General features: G+C 33.2%; 4 protein-coding genes across 4 annotated transcripts; 2 read left to right on the forward strand and 2 right to left on the reverse strand.

Annotated features, from left to right (window-relative positions):
* The first annotated feature begins 22 nt into the window (after positions 1 to 22).
* Positions 23 to 8810, forward strand: LOC122571530 (nucleoprotein TPR). The gene is made up of 16 exons (XM_043735390.1): positions 23 to 342; positions 619 to 781; positions 873 to 1094; positions 1174 to 1733; positions 1800 to 2191; positions 2274 to 2533; positions 2608 to 3137; positions 3217 to 3741; positions 3827 to 4299; positions 4382 to 4828; positions 4915 to 6915; positions 6995 to 7405; positions 7487 to 7852; positions 7930 to 8113; positions 8199 to 8522; positions 8599 to 8810. Exons 1-16 carry the CDS (start codon positions 171 to 173, stop codon positions 8709 to 8711), a joined length of 7143 nt encoding a protein of 2380 aa, XP_043591325.1. The 5' UTR covers positions 23 to 170; the 3' UTR covers positions 8712 to 8810.
* Positions 8811 to 10071: 1261 nt separating this feature from the next.
* Positions 10072 to 12429, reverse strand: LOC122571540. Its single transcript, XM_043735415.1, has one exon. It carries the CDS (start codon positions 11127 to 11129, stop codon positions 10632 to 10634), a length of 498 nt encoding a protein of 165 aa, XP_043591350.1. The 5' UTR covers positions 11130 to 12429; the 3' UTR covers positions 10072 to 10631.
* Positions 12430 to 12520: 91 nt separating this feature from the next.
* LOC122572151 (vascular endothelial growth factor A-A-like) lies at positions 12521 to 15796 on the forward strand. The gene is made up of 2 exons (XM_043736791.1): positions 12521 to 15033; positions 15123 to 15796. The coding sequence occupies exons 1-2, from the start codon at positions 14966 to 14968 to the stop codon at positions 15457 to 15459; spliced, it is 405 nt and encodes a 134-aa protein (XP_043592726.1). The 5' UTR covers positions 12521 to 14965; the 3' UTR covers positions 15460 to 15796.
* Positions 15181 to 17850, reverse strand: LOC122571684 (dynein axonemal assembly factor 4-like). Its single transcript, XM_043735747.1, has 8 exons — positions 17728 to 17850; positions 17417 to 17654; positions 17145 to 17343; positions 16547 to 17048; positions 16372 to 16472; positions 16148 to 16301; positions 15869 to 16079; positions 15181 to 15316 (listed from the first exon to the last, which is right to left on the reverse strand). Exons 1-7 carry the CDS (start codon positions 17848 to 17850, stop codon positions 15873 to 15875), a joined length of 1524 nt encoding a protein of 507 aa, XP_043591682.1. The 3' UTR covers positions 15181 to 15316; positions 15869 to 15872.
* Positions 17851 to 17991: the final 141 nt, after the last annotated feature.

The raw sequence follows: 17991 nt of genomic DNA on the forward strand, positions 1-17991 counted from the left end.
TAGCAGGGATCCGCGTCAGTTCGATAAAATCCATAGTGATTTAGAGGGGAAAAAGGTGATATACATTGAATGTTTGATCAAATGTGTCTTCGATCGAGCCTGATTATTAATAAGGTATTAACTCATCATTGAAGAAAGATTTTCTTGATTGAGCAATATCGAACGAAAAGATGGAGAAAACAGAAGAAAACGAACATAATGTATTGAGAGAAGTTTTAACTGAAGAAGAATTAACGCAAATTCCTAACGCACTTGCAAAAAAACTTAATGCTTATTTCAATGAAAAATTCGAACAGTATATTACAGCAAAAGCAGTTTTTGAAACTAATAGAAAAAATTTTGGTAAGTTTGAATTGAATTTTATATTTTTTACTACTATAACGGTTGACTAGTTTATTTACACAAAGGAGATAACCTCTCCATTGGAATGTGCCGCATTCATTAAATAGTTTACATTAAATATCTTATTACATATATAAAAGAGACTTTGCTATAAAAAACTTGATGGCCAATTTTATTATTTAATTATATGTATATTACAAAGTCTTTATTTTTGTAATATTAATAAAATTGGGTTATTATAAATGAACAAAATTTTTATTTTTGAAATTTTATTAGACCAAACTTTAGATAAACTACAAAAGGATTTAACAGAAGAAAAATCAATCTCTGAAGAATGTAAAGGAAAACTTGAATTGGCAGAAAAATATACTACTGAATTACAAACTAGTTTAGATCAAACTAAAGGTGAAATACAAAAGCTACAGGAGTCTGTTAAAAGGTACATATTGTTTATGTATTGTTATAAAAAAGTATTATTATATATGCATAATACATATGATTATAATAATTAATTATTTAATTATTTACAGATTAGAAAAAGAAAATGGTGATTTGCGTCGTCATAGAGATACACTTGTGGATGAAAGGGATGCATTGCAATTACAAGTTGAAAGGCGAGATAGAGAAATTGAAAGAATGCATACTGAACTATCTTCTTTGGGCACTCAATTGCGAAATGCTGTTGCTGCAAAATGTCAAGCTTTAGCAGAAACAGAAGAAATTCGAAGTCTTGATATGACCCTTGAATTCAAGTATGTATTTACATAATAAATATTTCATTATGGGCTCAAATCTTCACAAAATTTTAATATGTTATTTGAAATATTTTAGAGAAAAACGTTTAGAACAAGAAAGGACTCTTTTGTCACAGCAAATGGCTGGTCTTGAAGAAGAATTGGCAAAGAGAATGTCAGAATTACAGTCAACAAGAGCAGAAGCTTCTGCACGAGCGCTCTTAACGGATACACGTTTGGCACAGCGTGATGAAGAATTGCGTATTGCGAATGAAGCAACAGCACAGTTACGAGAATTATACACATCTCTTCAACGACGCTGCGATGAACTATCTCAAAAATTAGAAGAACAACGTACACATGAAATTTCTATGCATGCTTCTTATCGAGAAGAAATTGGTGCTCAGACTAGATTAGCAGATCTTTATAAAGGCATGGCAGATGAAGCAAATGCAAAAGCTGAGGAATTTAGTAATGCTGTTAAAGAACTTCAGGAATTATTAGAACATGCTACTGAACAGTATGGAACACTAGAGACAACACATAATCAACTTCAGTTACAACATAAGCAAGAGTTAGTAGAAAAAGAACAGAAGATAGATGAGCTTTCAAAAGAATTAAATCATGCAAATGAGTTATTGAAAAATATTAAACAAGGTAATTATTTTATTGTTATCTTTGTAGAATCTTATTTATGTAATAATCATATAATTCTTTTAACAGAACGGTTAGATCAAGCTGTTGAACAGCTTGCACCTACAGCAGCCATAGCTAGTCGGGTGCTCAGGAAAGGCTTAAGCCTTACTCAAATTTATACGCAATTAGTTGATGTAACAAATGAGTTGACTTCAGAACGAGAAGAAAATGGGCGTCTAAAATCACAAATGGACATCATTTTACGTGAATTAGAAGAAAAGGCTCCTGTTTTACAACAACAACGTGAAGATTATGAAACCGCGATGGCAAATATTGGTACATTAACATCAAGATTAGATGAACTTTTAGTAGAAAATCATAGACTACAAGAAACAACTGATGAAGCAAATCGCATTGCTAAGCATCATACTAAAGAAAATCAAAGGTTAAAAACAGAAGTATCAGATTTAGCTAGGCAGGTAAGCAATTAAAGCTAGATGTACATGCTTATATATTTTTGAGTATATAATGAAATTTGTATGCAATATTTACTATTTTTAGGTGTGCTTCCTTTTAAAAGAAGTTCAAGAGAGTAGAACTAGTGCAGCTGTTGATACAAGTGAATTTTCAATGGATATGGATAATCTTGCTTCATCTGAAATCATTAGTAAAAAGCTTGTTACTTTTAAAGATATTGAAGAATTACAAGAAAATAATCAGAAGTTATTATCAATAGTTCGTACACTATCATCAAGACAAGAAGAAATAGAAAGAGCAACAGATGAAATAAATTCTGGCGAAATGAAAGAAAAATTAGATAGGTTTGTAATTGTACTAAAAATGTATTACAATAATGTTTGATTTCATTTATTTTAGTTTTCCATAATTATAATAGGTACCTAGAACAAATGGAAGACATGCAAGCTGCTCAAGACAGACAAGCCAAGATGTTAGAAGGTCTTTTACGACAACGAGACATGTATAAAAATATGTATCAGCAATGTTTAAAGCAGGCAAATGTAACAGAAAAAAAAGAACTATCTATGACACAAGAAGAAGAAGAAGGGGGGGAAATTAATGGAGTAAAACCTGTTAAAGATGAAGTGGCTATTATTACTCAAGATGGTGTTAATAGAGAGAAAGAATTGCAAAAACAATTAACAGAAACTGAAACTAAATTGAAACAGATTACAGATGATTATGAAACATACAAAAAAGAGAGGGCAGCCCATGAACGAATGTTAGGAGAGGAAGTAGAAAGGCTTAGGAAAGAAGCAGAAGCTCATTCAGACAGGTGTTGCAGATTAAAAGCACAGCTAGATTCGGCTAATGATAGATTTAATCTTTTACAACCAAATGTTGCTTCTTATAAGTCTCAAATAAAAGTTCTTGAAGAAAAATGTTTAAATTACAATGTGACAATTGGTATGGAATATTTGTTGTGTTCACAGATATTATGTTAAAAAAGTATTAATTACTATTGATAAGTTGTTTCTTTTTATAGGCAAACATGAGCAAAGCTTAATGATTTTAAAAGATGAAGCTTTGGCAGCTCAAACGCGACTATCTCGTGCTGAAGTACAATTAGAAAACTTACGTCGATCTCTTTCAATTTTAAGTGATTCTGAGAGTCGCCTTATGAAAGAACGTGAAACATATCAGAGAGAACGTCAAACGCAAGCTTTATTGCGAGCAGACGTTGAATCTATTAAAGCAAGTTTGGAACGGGTTCAGGCTGAGGGGCAATTACGTGCTGAACAGCGTCTAGATGATGCTACAAGAGAATGTGCCGCTTTAAGACGTCGTTTGCAGGAAGAACAAGATCGATTTAGAGAATTATCTGCACATTTAGAAAGACAACTTACTACAGCTCAAGAAAGATTAACCGAAGAACGTAATATAACCGAACAAATTCGCGTAGAATTGGAACAAGCTCGTCAGTCTGATTCTCAAAATGCACAACGTATAGAAGAACTTAATACGAAACTAAGACAAGCTGCTACTCATTCAATATCTAAACCTTTCACTGGTACGTGTGAAATATAGAGTTAAATTTTCATTTATTTAATTAGAGGTAGTTATAAATAAAATTCTCTGCATATTTAAACTTGCAGGTGATGAACATCCCGTAAAGAGATTAAAAGAACTTGAAATGCAACTTGCGACGATACAAGCAGAAGCAAAATCTTTATCCGAACAACTAAAAAGTTCACGGCAGCAAAGCCAACAATATTGCGACATTGCAGAAAGTGCAGAAGCCCAATTAAGGGAGATAACGGCGCAACATAATAAATGTAAAGAAGAATTAGAAACTGCTTTAAAAGAAGCGCGTGTAGAAATAATATCCCTTCAAAAGAAAGTTCAAGAATTAGTAGAAGAATTAGCAAAAGTTTCTAATGGTCAACAAGAAACTGATTCAGAATTAAGAGAAAAGTTAGCTGATGCAGAGAGAAAGCTTGAAGAATTAGATGAAGTTAAAGGAGAGTTAGAAATTGTAAAAGGTGATTTACATAATGCTTCAGTATCAGTTAAAGAAGCGGAAGAGAAGTATGCTAGAGAAATGGTATTGCATTCAACAGATTTGCAGGTAAACATAATCATCACTTCATTTATGCAAATAAATAAAATACGGAATGTAATGTAATTCCTTGTTATCGCCTCATTTATAGATATTAGCGAAATTGAAAGAAGATGCCCAAACAGTAGAACAAAAGATAGCAAGCTTAACTCAAGAAAGAAATGCAGCTACAGAAGCTTTAAATCTTGAGAGAGAAGCTTGTCAAGAAAGAGAGAAAAGATTACATGAAGAAATCCAAGAAATGCAACAAAGAATATCAGATCTGGATGCACAAAATGCTATTTTGCACACTCAAATTCAAGAATTAAGTGACAAGACTGCAATCATGCATAGCCAACAATCAAAGATAGCTGAACAAGGAAGTCCTGATACTAGTTTGGAAGCAATGAATCGTAGCTTTAGCGGACTTGAAGATGATTCCAAATCTGCTGAACAGTTATTAAGAGTAATGAAATATCTAAGACGTGAAAAAGATTTAGCTGTAGCAAAATTTGATGTTCTAAGAGCAGAAAATCTTAGATTGAAATCACAAGTGGAAGTTAGTATCCAAGTTTCTTTACTAAAATTTTAATTTGTATAACTTTTTAATGCAATGTAACTGTTAATACTTTTTCATTAATTTAGGTTATGGAAAAAAGATTAAAGGAAACAGAAGCTGCCCTTAATTCGGAAAGAGAAAAATCTGAAATTGATGTAGTAACAACATCTAAACACGCAGAGCTATTGCGGAAAGTTGAAACTTTAAATGCCATCACAGATTCCAATAGAATCCTAAGAGAGGAAAGAGATAGTTTAAGTGCAAAAGTTTCAGAGCTTACTGCAAAGGTTGCAGCACTTTCTGAAGAAGTAATACCACTTCGAGCTACATCACGAGATTTACAAGCGAAGACTGAAGCCTTATTACAGGAAAATACAAGTCTTAAAGGAGAAGCAACTAGATGGAGACAAAGAGCTAATACATTAGTAGAAAGGGCGAACAAAACAAGTCCGGAAGATTGGCGTAGGTTGCAAACTGAAAGGGAAAATCTTAGTAAACTGCTCACATCTGAACGTGAAACACATGCTAAACGCGCGGAAGAATTAAATCAGTTGAAAACAGAAAAAGGTGTATTAGAAGAACAGCTATCACTACTCCAGAAACAAGTACAAACTCAGGGAGAAGAAATTCAAAAAGCATCTGAAGAAGCACGTAAATTGGGTCAAGACTTAAACGAAGCTCTTGCTGACTCTTCTTTGAAAGCTAAAGATTTAGTAACATTAAGAAAAGAGCTTGGTGATAAAGAAGTAGTCTTGAATGACATAAAGAATAAAGAGATTCAAATAAGAAAAATAGCGAAAAAATACAAGACTCAGTTTGAAGAACTGGCGAAAACAGTAGAAGAAGAAAAGAGTAAATCTGAAGAGTCTCGAATGTCGGCTGGTACTTCTGGAAATGAAGATGTTGGTCGTGTATCTCAAGAACGTGAAGATCAGTTACGAGAAGAAGGCAGGCAAGAATTGCGTCAAGCAAATCTAGAATTAACATCAAAGGTTGATGAATTATCTCGTCAAATGATAGTTGTACAAAATGAAGCAGAATCGTTAAAGAAAGAGATCGATACGATGAACAGAACACGCGTTGAGAAAGAAGAACGTGTTAGACGAGCATTAACGACGGCAAGAACTGAGCTCATGCGGCTAAGAGAATCAAAGAAAATTTGCGAAAAGGAATTAATTGACTTAAAAGCTAAAGTCGAAGCTGGTGCTACCGAATCAGATACTGCTGAACATGATGCTAGACTTGCAGCACTTAAATCTCAAATGGAAAGTAGAATCTCTCGTCTAGAACATGAAAAGTCAGAAATCCAGGCAGAAAAAGAAACTCTTGTACAAAGAGTAACTCAACTACAGCGACAAGTAGCTGGTGTTAGTGGAATTAGTGCCACTACAGAACCACCAACGGCTAATATTAAACCTATGTCTGCTCGCGCTGAAACTCCATTAGCGAGTATTCGACCTATGAGTGTAGTAGTACAGTCCAGAACAGCTGCCGTTTTACCCACAACTGCAAGTGCACCAGTAATGGTTGCGCCTCATCAACAGCAGCAGCCACAACAACAGGTAGTGCATACTACCGAAACGAGTTCGCCAACTAGTAGCCTTCCAGATTTTCAACCAGCTAGTACTAGTAGTAGTTCATCGCAGACAGCGCCAAATACTTTACGACAACTTGTTGTTCAACCACAATTAAGTGAATCAGCAGAATCAACGCAAAGGGAAGACCCAGAAAGTGCAGAAACACTTAGTGTACAACAACAGCAATGTCAACAACAACAACAGCAACAACAGCAGCAGACTGTTGCACTAGTTAGTCCAAGAGTGGAACAACAACAACAACAGCAACAAGCTGCTGTCAGTGATCAACAACAGACTGTGGCTAGCAGTTCTACTCAGTCAGTAAGCACATCGCAAGCTTCGACAGGCCATAAACGTCCTAGAGCTCTTGATTCGACAGCATCCGGGTCTGGAATTGTTGAAGGTGTAGATCATAGTAGGCAGGAGCAAGTGCTTAGTCCCAAATCTAAACGGTCTAGACAAGAAATGTCATCTACTGCTAGTGCAAGCGCATCAGAGGTCGAGTACCAGGTGAATTTAAATAATAAAAGTGTAGGAAATATTAAACGATAATTAAATATTTAGAATGATGTACTTATTTAATTTTCAGGTACCAACATCAAGCCAACGAGATCAAGATGAGGAGGTAGAAGAAGGCTGTGTTGTTGTAGTAGATTGCGACGAAGGTGAAGGAGGTGGTAATCATCAAACTCAGGAAGAAGAAGAATTTGATAATGACCCATACGAAGAAATGGAAGAAGAAGAAGAGATACCTTATGAAGTGGAAGTAGAAGTGGAAAGAGATAATAATGAAGTTGAAATTATAATGGGAGAAGATTCTACAAGTGTAGAAGTTCCTAGACAAGCACAAGTAACAGTACCTACTAATCAACAGCAACAACAGTCGGAAGCAATTAGTAGTGCTGAACCAACAGGAGAACCACCTACATCGTTCGGAACTCGATCTTCACGTGGAATTGCGCCAATGCCTAGACAACAACAACAACAACATCTTCTTTTGGTATATATTCATTTTTATATACAAAGATAAGGGAATAGAAAGACGGAAATAAAACATCTCTTTTAATGAAATGAATTTTAGCCGCAACAAGGATATGAAGATGGTGGTGATGATAGTATAGTGCCAAGTACGCCAACTTTATTCGTACCACGTCGAGGAGACGGATTTGGAGAAGCTGTAAGTTCACCTCAAGTTCCCCAAGGACGTTTTACTTTTGGAGATTCATCTGCGCCAACAACAGCATCATCGACTCCTTCATTATCAACTCCTTCTGGATCAGCAACTCGAACGATATTTGGGTCATCTAGTTCTGGTGTAGCACAAGTAATTCAAGAAAGTATGGATGATACGCGAATGGATCTTGCTCAATTAGAAGATGGTGGTACTGGTCGTAGTGTACCTACTACTCCTTTACAAGTTTCACCAGCAGCTGATTTACCACCTTCGGTATAAGAATAATTAAATATTTTTATATAATATTCTAGCATTTCATTTTGTTATGTAATTAAACGACGTACTTCTAGACAAGTAGTGGACCTTCAGAAGAACAGGAAACTCCAGTTTCAGTAACACCGGTATCAGTAACGGGTACTACTGATGTTAGTGAGGAGCCTACAATACCAAGTATTCGTGTACTTGGTGTTGACGATCAACAACATAATCAAACTGAAATGATTACAGAATCCATTAGCACGACGCCGACTGAAGGTAATTATAAGCTATGTTAATACCAATAAAAATTCTAAATAAGTGCATATTACTAAATAAATAAATTATAAATAATTACATGTAGGTATGAGCTCAGAAGGTGAGAAACGTACAGATGAAACTGGTCCTTTAATCTCTGGGGATGATGATGCAGTAGATACAGGCGAAGGAACTGAAGAACCAGGAAGTGATATAGTGGAAGATGAAGTAGAAGAAAGTCGCGAAGCCGAAGCGTCCCCGTCCAGCAATACTCGGCAACGGGCAATGGCAGCAGCTAATGCTGCAGCTGCAGCAAATGGTGCTAGAGGAGCTACGGCACGACGATCGGCAAGATCGCAAGATCGATTTAGAACGCGTGGTAGTCGACCTACACCTATTGTATGGGAAAGTCAACAACCTGGCGGTAGAGGTAAGTGCAATCGTGAATGATAAATTTTGAAATAAGAATATATTTTCCTAATATAAAAATTTGGTGTGTTTCAAAGGGCAAAGCGTAATGCGAGGACACGCGACAAGGGGAGCAAATAGTGAAACAGGAAGGGGACGTGGAACAAGAGGCCGGCGAATGCGATCTAAATATTCATATGCGCGATTCTAAAATTAAGTAATTTTGCATACGGAAACTTTGACGTTGTTGTATTTGCAAACGAACGGTGTAAGAAATGTTGACTATTAATATATCGACTTTCAAGACAAACATTCTTTTATTTAGCATTAAACAATAAGTTTGTTGTACAGATACATTTGTCGATGTAACATTTGTTATACCTAAACTTAGATGAAACTATGATATAAGTCTTATAATGGCAGTATATATCTACCTTTTCAAATGGAAACTATATGAAATTAAAAACGTAATGTTAATTTCTAATTCTTCGGAATCTAAAATAACATTCCTTTGTTGAGGCTAAGAAATTAAATTAAAACTAAACAGCATTTAGGGTGTTTTGTTTATGTATTCTTGGAACTGATTTTTATATAATTATTATTCAAATTTCATATAATATTGATGTGGTTCATAGTACAAATGTATTTATGCAAAATATTTTGTACAAGACGTATATAATGAATTCATGTGTTGAGTTTCATAAATTACACAATGTTCGTCATAAATATTTTATTAGAAATGTTCAACAAGACATGTAACAAGTATTTTATTTTATATAAGTGCATTGCTTTTTTTGTATTTTACAAATTTAAGTATGAATTCTACTATCTTTTTCAACAGTCCTATAAGTAAGCATTGGAGACATATATTTACATATTATGTTTCAACTTCCAACTATCAATAAATAATATAAAATATCTACATAAGTTTTATTTGTATACTTATGGTATCTGCTTAAATACAATTTGACATTTATTATGAAATTTACTATTAGAATAAATAAAAGGTATTTATTACGTTCCACACACAGAAGATGCGTAATAATACAATATATTTTATACATCAGTCTCTTGTGTAGTTTAGTAGTATTTTAAAATAGCATTATTAATTAATACTTCTTCAGTATTCAAATATCTTGTATTGTTTGCAAAAACTTACACATAACGAGTGAATTAAAAAAATATGGCAAATATGTATAAATACTGCAGATATAATAAATATCAGTTATACATGTTTTACAATACAATTAAAACGAAATATATCAGTACTATGATTTCGATGTTACTACTGTATAAATAAGACAATATCACAATAATGAATATTAAACCCCTCTTCTAAAAGAGTCAGAGTGATTTCTAAAATAATAATACACTTTGGTCCCCTTTATTTCTTATTAATATTGTTAAAAATAATTGTAAGATAGTGCACGAAATATGACTAGTTACATAAATAATTAATTTTTGTCTATTATTTTCGTATAGTGAGTTATATATAGTTAGTTATGTATGATATTATCTGAATCTTTTCAATGAAGTCAATTTAATTTTACTTCTTTTTTTGTTTTTCGTTTGTGATTTGAAAAAAACAACGAAAAACTTTAATGTCAATATAAGAATCTAGATTGTGAAAATTAACTTCATCATTTACTTTTTAATTGTTATAGAACGCCTACTTTTCTTAATTAAATCCATAATATTTCTGATAATAGGAAAGTAGAAGTTTGCTGTAAGTATAAATAGATTGTCGAATTTTTTCACTTCCTGAGAAGTTGTATAAATTCGTTGCGTAGCAGAACTAATAATATACATACATATATATATTTCTTGTAAAACAGGTGTCCATCAACTATTCTATGATAATTTGATGTTGGAGAGACAATCATCACGTTGTTGGGCTTTATGCCAAGTTTCTGTGCACATAGCATCAGACACGCTTACACTAAACGTTTCCGAACTAAACCGGTAAATTAAAGTAAACTAACTGAAGCAAAATAAAAACTTTAACATTCTTAATTACATATTTTGATTCATTAACAATCTTTCCTATAAATCAATACTGTGTGTTATATTTACAATTTGTTATGCAAAAGTCACTTATTTTGAAATGTCTCCCTTTAATCTTTCTGATCAACTAATTTGAAATTAAAGTTACGTTAGGCTGCTGATGCTCTAGTCGATACCGATCACTGATTCTGGTCATTTCACAGGAACATTGACCATGCTGTTCCACGCTGATCCATTGTCGTCTGTTATTAGTCCTGTTATTAGTTTCGTAACTCATTACCTCAATTTCAATCTCTTCATAATAGATCGCTGATTGTACAGGTAGACAACTCATATCTGAATTCATGCAGCATCCGGAGTGTCCGTCACATCGCTTTACGACAATATAAACAGGCTGAATGGTACTCTCCCCAGGATTCTGATGCACGTTTTGCATCAAGTCTCTCAGATGGTATGCTCGAAATTGTGGTTTTTTACAAACAAACGTGCTGGACGTTTTCACTGCTTCAGATAAAGTAATCCTATTGCTATTTACCGCCGTTGATCGCACCATGTTGTCCAAAGCCAATAGGATGATGAGTATCATTAACTCCAATAGGAAAGTCCTCAATGATCTATTTCTCATGCCTCGTATCTGTTAATTTATACTATAATTCTTATTGAAGAATGTATGTTGTATCACTATGATTATCTTTACACACACAGTTTGGGCAAATTGAAAGATTCAATTTGAATCTCACTGAAGATCACGTTCATAAATTCAAATTTTACGGCGCGATACTTGGTGAACACGTTTGAGATGTGTCTTCTCTAGCCAAATTACACGAACCACTGATATGTAGTCGTATCAAGAAGCATCCAACTGAGACTTTCCTGCTGCCAGAAGTGTATTTATACATGGAAGAGCTTGCACACACTTCACGCAAGGTATACACGCATCGTTACATTCATACACACGTAAAATCTGATATCCTATAATTCTGCGGTAACATTTACTCATGCATTCCTTAAACCACTCAAAATATCCCGATGCATGGGAATTGTCACACTTTCTATCGTATGCGTCATGGATTCCATCCTGGAATATACTTTAAAGCTTAATACAGTGATGTTAAATTTTTAAAATACTATAATACACAATAATGTAATATACAATAAGAAAATCATCATTTTATAAATATTTTTCAATTTAACATATTCTTCAAACGTAAATTCACACAATAAACTCTTATAATTTGCTACTCTCTTCGACATATTTGTCAATGCGATCGACTAACTTTCCGATAAGAGGATGTACGCGCTTATATCAAAGTCGAACTTCGACTTTTCTTTTATTGGTATGTTGCTTGAGCAAGCTATCACTCATATACATATGAAACTTTTAATACATATTCAACAAATTCATTTCGGACAAGCTCATAACTCAATGGACAATCAATGATGTAAGTAAGATTGTAATAATTGCGGGTCATTTTTTTTATTGAAGTTTACAAAGATGTGGTAAGCTTTTACTTATAAGTAAAATTGACTCATATTAATATGATTCATTGAAAGTCGAGTACAATAAATAATTGAGAAATATGCGGTTGTGTTACATCTTCCTATCTTCTACCTCCTACTATTTTCCTCATTGTTTCATAAAAAAATCTTCAGTTGATATATTAAAGTCAGGTTGTAAACTATGGTTCTGAGATTTCAAGGAACATTAACTTCTCTTATAATTTGAGAATTTTTCACAAACAAAACTACTAGAGTGATGTTTTGCGGTCGAATATTTGTTGCAAAGGAAGAATTGAAGTGGTCATTTTCTCGCAACGACCCTTTTGAAATATAGTTTTAAGTTGTTGGTGCAAAGTATGTCCAAGGTATGCGATGCACTCAACTGTATAAATATTTGCTTATTCTTAAGATTTCTTTGAATTTATAAAATATATTTTTTATTTATCTATCTTGATATTCATTTTTTATTAAAAAATAATAATACACAGAAAATTGAGATAAATTTTATATCTTGATTCTAATAAAACATGTGAAGTATTCAAAATTACTCTCGATGAGAATGTATTAGTTATTTCTTCTTTCATAAAATGTATTCTGCATTATCCAATCCATTAGATATATTTCTTGTGCAAATTTCGTTTATGTACATTTCGTCCGTAAAAATATAATTATGTTGATTGCAACGAACAGAACAGATTAAATAAAACAAGTTTTCTCATGCTTTTCCGCATGAGATCTATTCGTGTATATAAATATGTAACTGTTATTTAGATATTTATTTATTCTCGCGAAGTTATGCGATTATTTTACCATTCGTTATATTATATAAAGATATAAATCAATATGATAATTAAATTCAATCGACTATACATACTGTTCCATTTACACACGTGAAGAGTAATACATTGACTTTGCAATTATACTCAATAAATTCTTATCTCTGGACTATGTTTAATAAAAGAACAGTGATACTAAGAATAGAAACGCAATAGAGATACAAAGAATAGAAAAGAGACAAAAAATTTGCTTGATTGAATAAAATTTTTATGAAATCAAAAACTATTTAATCTTCAAATATAAGCACTATACCGAGTACATATACTTTCTGATCGCGGATGTAAGTAAATGAATCATCGGCTAACCATCATTTCAAATTTCCAAATGGTTACTTGTAAGAGAGTAGAAATTCGTTTGTATCTTATTTTGACAATTCGTCATACAATTAATTTTTTCCCAGTTTTCCCAGTAAAAGCCTCTTATATGCTTCGTACATATATACTTGTCCTCATCTTATTCTTCATAATAATTGCTTTTTATTCATATTTTTATTGATTAATCTATTTACTGGTACAAAAAGAACATCTTTCTTAAGAGGTATTAATGTATTTAGTACGACATTATAATTTCAATTATAAGAGATATGATTAATAGTAAAATTGTGGGTGTGACGATTAGTAATTTCACGGATTCATTTGACGTAACGGGATAGCCCTCATAGTGCAAATAAAAATAAAATATATAATGAACGTGTTAGTGCTAAAAGTCACGTAATTCAATAAATATCAATTCTTAAATGAGATTAAAATAATCAACTAGGGAATTTTGATTACGTAAGGAGAAAATAAGAATAAAGGAACTAAAACAACATTTTTTAAAAAAGTACAATAAAATTTCTAATAATGCGATTTCTTAAAATTTAGTAGATAGATGTCTTCAATGATCAAGGCTATCAACCGATACACCTACACACAAAATTCCATTAACGGTTCATAGATTCGCAACTTCGCATACCATTGAGTCAGTTCCATGAATAACTGTTAACGGATATTCGTAACATAAGTTTCGATTTGTGTAACCGATGGTCACTCTCACCTTCCATATAAAAAATTTTCAGAAACATATATATTATTCATTTGATAAATGGCAACATAAAAAATTATCTTTTACTATTTATACATCGTGTAAAAATGAAAAGAATGTCATGAGTAAATTTTGCAATCAGACACTTCGCAGACGGTTGCAATGACTCACTGCAACCTGTCGCATCATATAACACTGGAGACCAGAGAGGGTCGAGATACTTCATGCCATGCCGCTATATTAAACAGTTTCTTTAACTTAATTATACAGATCTGCTGACATCTAATCGTTCCTCTGAATAAAAATTAAAAATATAAATATTTATGTGAATTATTACTTTCGTAATAACGATTGAATATTAGATTTAAATTGTTTTTTTTTAATTTTTTAAATAGTTCATAAATTTTTTAATAAAGTAAGTCAGTGAAGATAAATCACTGAGACTTCCATAAGAATTATTTGAGAGCAAGAAGGATTGAACAAAATGCATCGATGCACGAAAAACAGTGCTTGGGATGCAACCGGTACGTACACGAAGAAGTAAATCAGAGGGTAGATGATAATTTGACTGATGACTGGTAGAAATTTGTCAGATTCAAAGTATGAAAAGGAAAGGGACATACGACGAAAGGAGAAAATGAGAGAAAGAGGAGGCAATTGATGAAGAAAGGATGATTAGTCACGCGACGTAACATGGTCCCAGTTCGAACGGGAGGCAGGACCCACTAGTTGTAATTATAGTTATCTTTGCGATGTTCTCGGAACGCTTTGCTTCAAGTCCTCCTCGAGCTTACCGAGAAATGAGAGAGAGAGAGAGACGGTGCGAATCGCCGTAGGACGAGACAAAACAATACGGCCAAAGGTAGATCAACGAAGAAAGATGATGAGAAATCGGAAAAAGAGGGGAGGCAGAGGGCATCGGGCCGAGGATGAAAGTTACATATATATATAGCAGGAGAAAGAATTCAGATCACAGAAGAGTAGTCGCAGTTCTCGACCCGGACAATTGCGAGTGAAATCAATCAGGACGTGTTGATTTTCAATTAAAGTAGAATTCTTCTTCGCCAAAATCTCATTTAATACTAAGAAAGAACTGAAAATATGAGAAGCTATATTTTACTGTTTATTTCTATCCATCTTGCCTTTGCTACAATTGGCAGACATCATAGGTAAATTATATTATATCTATATATAAACTCAAAGTATATTGGTCACGTGGCTTTGACAGATCGATTAAAATAATGGATTTGATTTTCAGAGATAGCGGATTTCTGAATCACGTGCAACTAGTGCATGAATTTCGGTGTTCCATGCCACAACCGAGAGCTATACCAGTGGCAGAACTTCTAACTGTCGGCCCTAGTCCGGACGAAGTTTTTTATCCTGCCTCTACCGTTTTGACACGTTGCAAAGGGGCCGGATGTTGCCCGGATCCCAAACAGATTTGTGCACCTATCGAAACCAGAAACGTCAGTCTTGTTTTCATGGTGAAACACACGATTGACCGACAACGTGACAGGCATCACGAAGTGATACATGCTTTGGAACATACAAAATGTGGGTGTGTCCATAAAAGAATGATAAAATTTGATTGATTCATTCTATTGAAATTTTTTCTTAAAACAGCAATGAAAAATACTTATGCGTTGTTATAAGAATATTATAAGTAGTTACTTAGTTACTCGTTAAAAAATTGAAATATACCAAAATATTTATAATCGCGCGATTAAATAACATTACATAATTAATTTTAATATAGGATAAGTTCCTCGATTTAATCACTCTTCAGGATTATTGACTGTGATATTTTTATAACATAATATAAAGCACTATATGTTTTTTTATAACACATTAATAAATGTTTTTGAATAATATATTTTTTTCATATTTAATTCCTTCTCAAACACCTTTTGCTTTTACGATACTTCGTTCCAAAAATAATAAAAACGAATAACGTTCTACCAGCTTTTTCAATTAGTCAAATAATCTAGTTCACCTACTTACTTAATTAGTCTTTTACATCGAAGTATTGTTTCGCGGCCAACACGTCACGTTTTATACTTTCATTGTTTGGTGTCAATTCTAAAGCAGCTTCTAGTTCAGGAATACCATGCTGAGGCGCAGACAATTTACAGAGGGCTGCGCCTCGTCGAGCGTGACACCTGGCCCTTGACTCTCGATTGCTTTCGCATTTCGGTTCCATTAGTTCTAGTGCCTGAAAGATAAAATGAATGTTTTAATTTATTTTTACAAGTTGAACAAATTACAATTTCAACGACTTACTTTAGAACAGTCTTCTACACATCTATAATAATTCCCTAATGCATAATGTGCTGCTGATCTATTCACATAGAGAGATGCCATTTTATCACTAATCTTAATGCCACATGTGTAAGCACTTATGGCCGCCAGATAATTTCCAACTTTGAAGAAATCACTAAAAAATGATGATAAATAATTTGTTACAATATAATTAATATAAGGCTTTATCAAAGTATCAAACGTACTCTCCTTTATCTTTTAACCATTGCGGATCTCGTTCTTCCTGTCGAAGATCTTCCGCGTTAAAACCAATTTTGCGTCTTGCTTCTACTTGTTTTTGCAACCACTGTAATTCGGTCAATATTAATATGACCTTCTTCTACAGTAATTTTAATGTTCAGAAATATAAAAAAAAAATACTTCTTGTTCTTCAACGTGAGAGCTTTCTCTAGCCGGTGTTGGGAACTTCCGTTCCGAAAATGTTACGTTAATTGTACCTGTTTTTCTTGGTAATGGTACTGATTTTGAAGGTTCTTCGAATATGTTATTTCTTTTCAAAATTTTACCTTGTATCGCAGCTTCTACAGCTTTTAATCCTGGTCTCCTCTTTTGCTGTTTCTCATAAACCTTACTTAAATCTTTTTTATTTGTCGCTTTTACTATATCCGAATCTGAATCAGAATCTTGAGAACAACTGGTGTTGTTTTTGTTAATAAGAGAGTCATCTCTCTTCTCTGATACCTCTATTTGAAGATTACTCTCTTGATTTATATTTACCGATTGTACTTCTATAACCTTCTGATTGTCGACAGCTTTAGATTTAAATTCTTTTATAGTGTCACTACCGTTAAATATTTCTTCCTCGGTCATCGGGCGAGATTTTAACACATTATCATTGTCTTTAAACCATTTTAGTGGCGGTCTTGTAAAAATGATATAAAAAGAGATTATTAATTACATTAAAAAATAAAGAAAAAATGTATGATATAAGAAAAAATATTTAAATTCTGGTACATACTTGTAAGCTTTTCTATTTTCTTGTACTTCTCCTTCAACATTAGAAAGAAATGGTAGTTCAGCTTTCGATCTCCAGTCTTCAAATTCCTGCATAGCTTCTCTCCTGTGTGCGTCCCGTATCGCATCTATTTTATTCAGTGTAGCTGTATTGACATTGATTTGTTCTTTCACTGCTTCCTTTTGTAAATATTGACGCTTTTCTGAAGGAAGTTATGAATCATTGGAAAATATATAAGTTATAAATTGTAACATTATGTACAATTCTTTACATACCACTCTTAAGTTTCATATTTTCTTCGGCCAGTTTCTGAGCATGTTCTAAAGCTTGAGTACGGCAATCTCGTTTAAAATCATTGTTAATATCTTGCACCTCGAGAGTAGGCCATTCCAAATTAGTGTTTGCTTTATGCAAAGCAACTATTGCTTCTTCTTCCGTCAAAGTACATTTACTTTCTTTTTCAACAACATTAGCCCAAAGAAATAACTCTAATATGAATGGTGGAAAACTGATCTGTTATCGAATTAAATATCGTACGTTATTTATATACATTTAAAGATTTAACTTTAGAAATTAAACTCTATACCTTTACGTAATTATCTATTACGAATAAGTCAACTTTTTTTGGATGGCCTTTCAAAGGTACGTTCAATATAACAAATTCTGCAGTTTGACGCCAAGAATAGTCTTTAATAACTATAGCTGGCATTTTCTTCTTCAATGCAATGTCCCATTACGTGTAATTCTCCCTATCGAAGCGATGTAGATTATCGATCAAACATTTTGCGATATACAGCGCTTTATTTGTATACGAATAGTGGGTGGTGAATACGAATGAATATACCAACAT

Source organism: Bombus pyrosoma, linkage group LG10, assembly GCF_014825855.1.
Source record: "Bombus pyrosoma isolate SC7728 linkage group LG10, ASM1482585v1, whole genome shotgun sequence".
Classification (NCBI taxonomy): domain Eukaryota; kingdom Metazoa; phylum Arthropoda; class Insecta; order Hymenoptera; family Apidae; genus Bombus; species Bombus pyrosoma.

What these genes read in the sequence shown, in the direction of transcription:
- LOC122571530 (XM_043735390.1), top strand. Translation starts at nt 171, where the DNA reads ATGGAGAAAACAGAAGAAAACGAACATAATGTATTGAGAGAAGTTTTA. An exon ending in AAATTACAATGTGACAATTG is followed by an intron (nt 3,138 to 3,216) that starts GTATGGAATATT and finishes TTCTTTTTATAG; the next exon opens with GCAAACATGAGCAAAGCTTA. An exon ending in AATATCTAAACCTTTCACTG is followed by an intron (nt 3,742 to 3,826) that starts GTACGTGTGAAA and finishes TTAAACTTGCAG; the next exon opens with GTGATGAACATCCCGTAAAG.
- LOC122571540 (XM_043735415.1), bottom strand. Translation starts at nt 11,129, where the DNA reads ATGAGAAATAGATCATTGAGGACTTTCCTATTGGAGTTAATGATACTC.
- LOC122572151 (XM_043736791.1), top strand. Translation starts at nt 14,966, where the DNA reads ATGAGAAGCTATATTTTACTGTTTATTTCTATCCATCTTGCCTTTGCT. An exon ending in ACAATTGGCAGACATCATAG is followed by an intron (nt 15,034 to 15,122) that starts GTAAATTATATT and finishes TTTGATTTTCAG; the next exon opens with AGATAGCGGATTTCTGAATC.
- LOC122571684 (XM_043735747.1), bottom strand. Translation starts at nt 17,850, where the DNA reads ATGCCAGCTATAGTTATTAAAGACTATTCTTGGCGTCAAACTGCAGAA. An exon ending in TAATAGATAATTACGTAAAG is followed by an intron (nt 17,655 to 17,727) that starts GTATAGAGTTTA and finishes ATTCGATAACAG; the next exon opens with ATCAGTTTTCCACCATTCAT. An exon ending in TGGTTAAAAGATAAAGGAGA is followed by an intron (nt 16,302 to 16,371) that starts GTACGTTTGATA and finishes ATCATTTTTTAG; the next exon opens with TGATTTCTTCAAAGTTGGAA.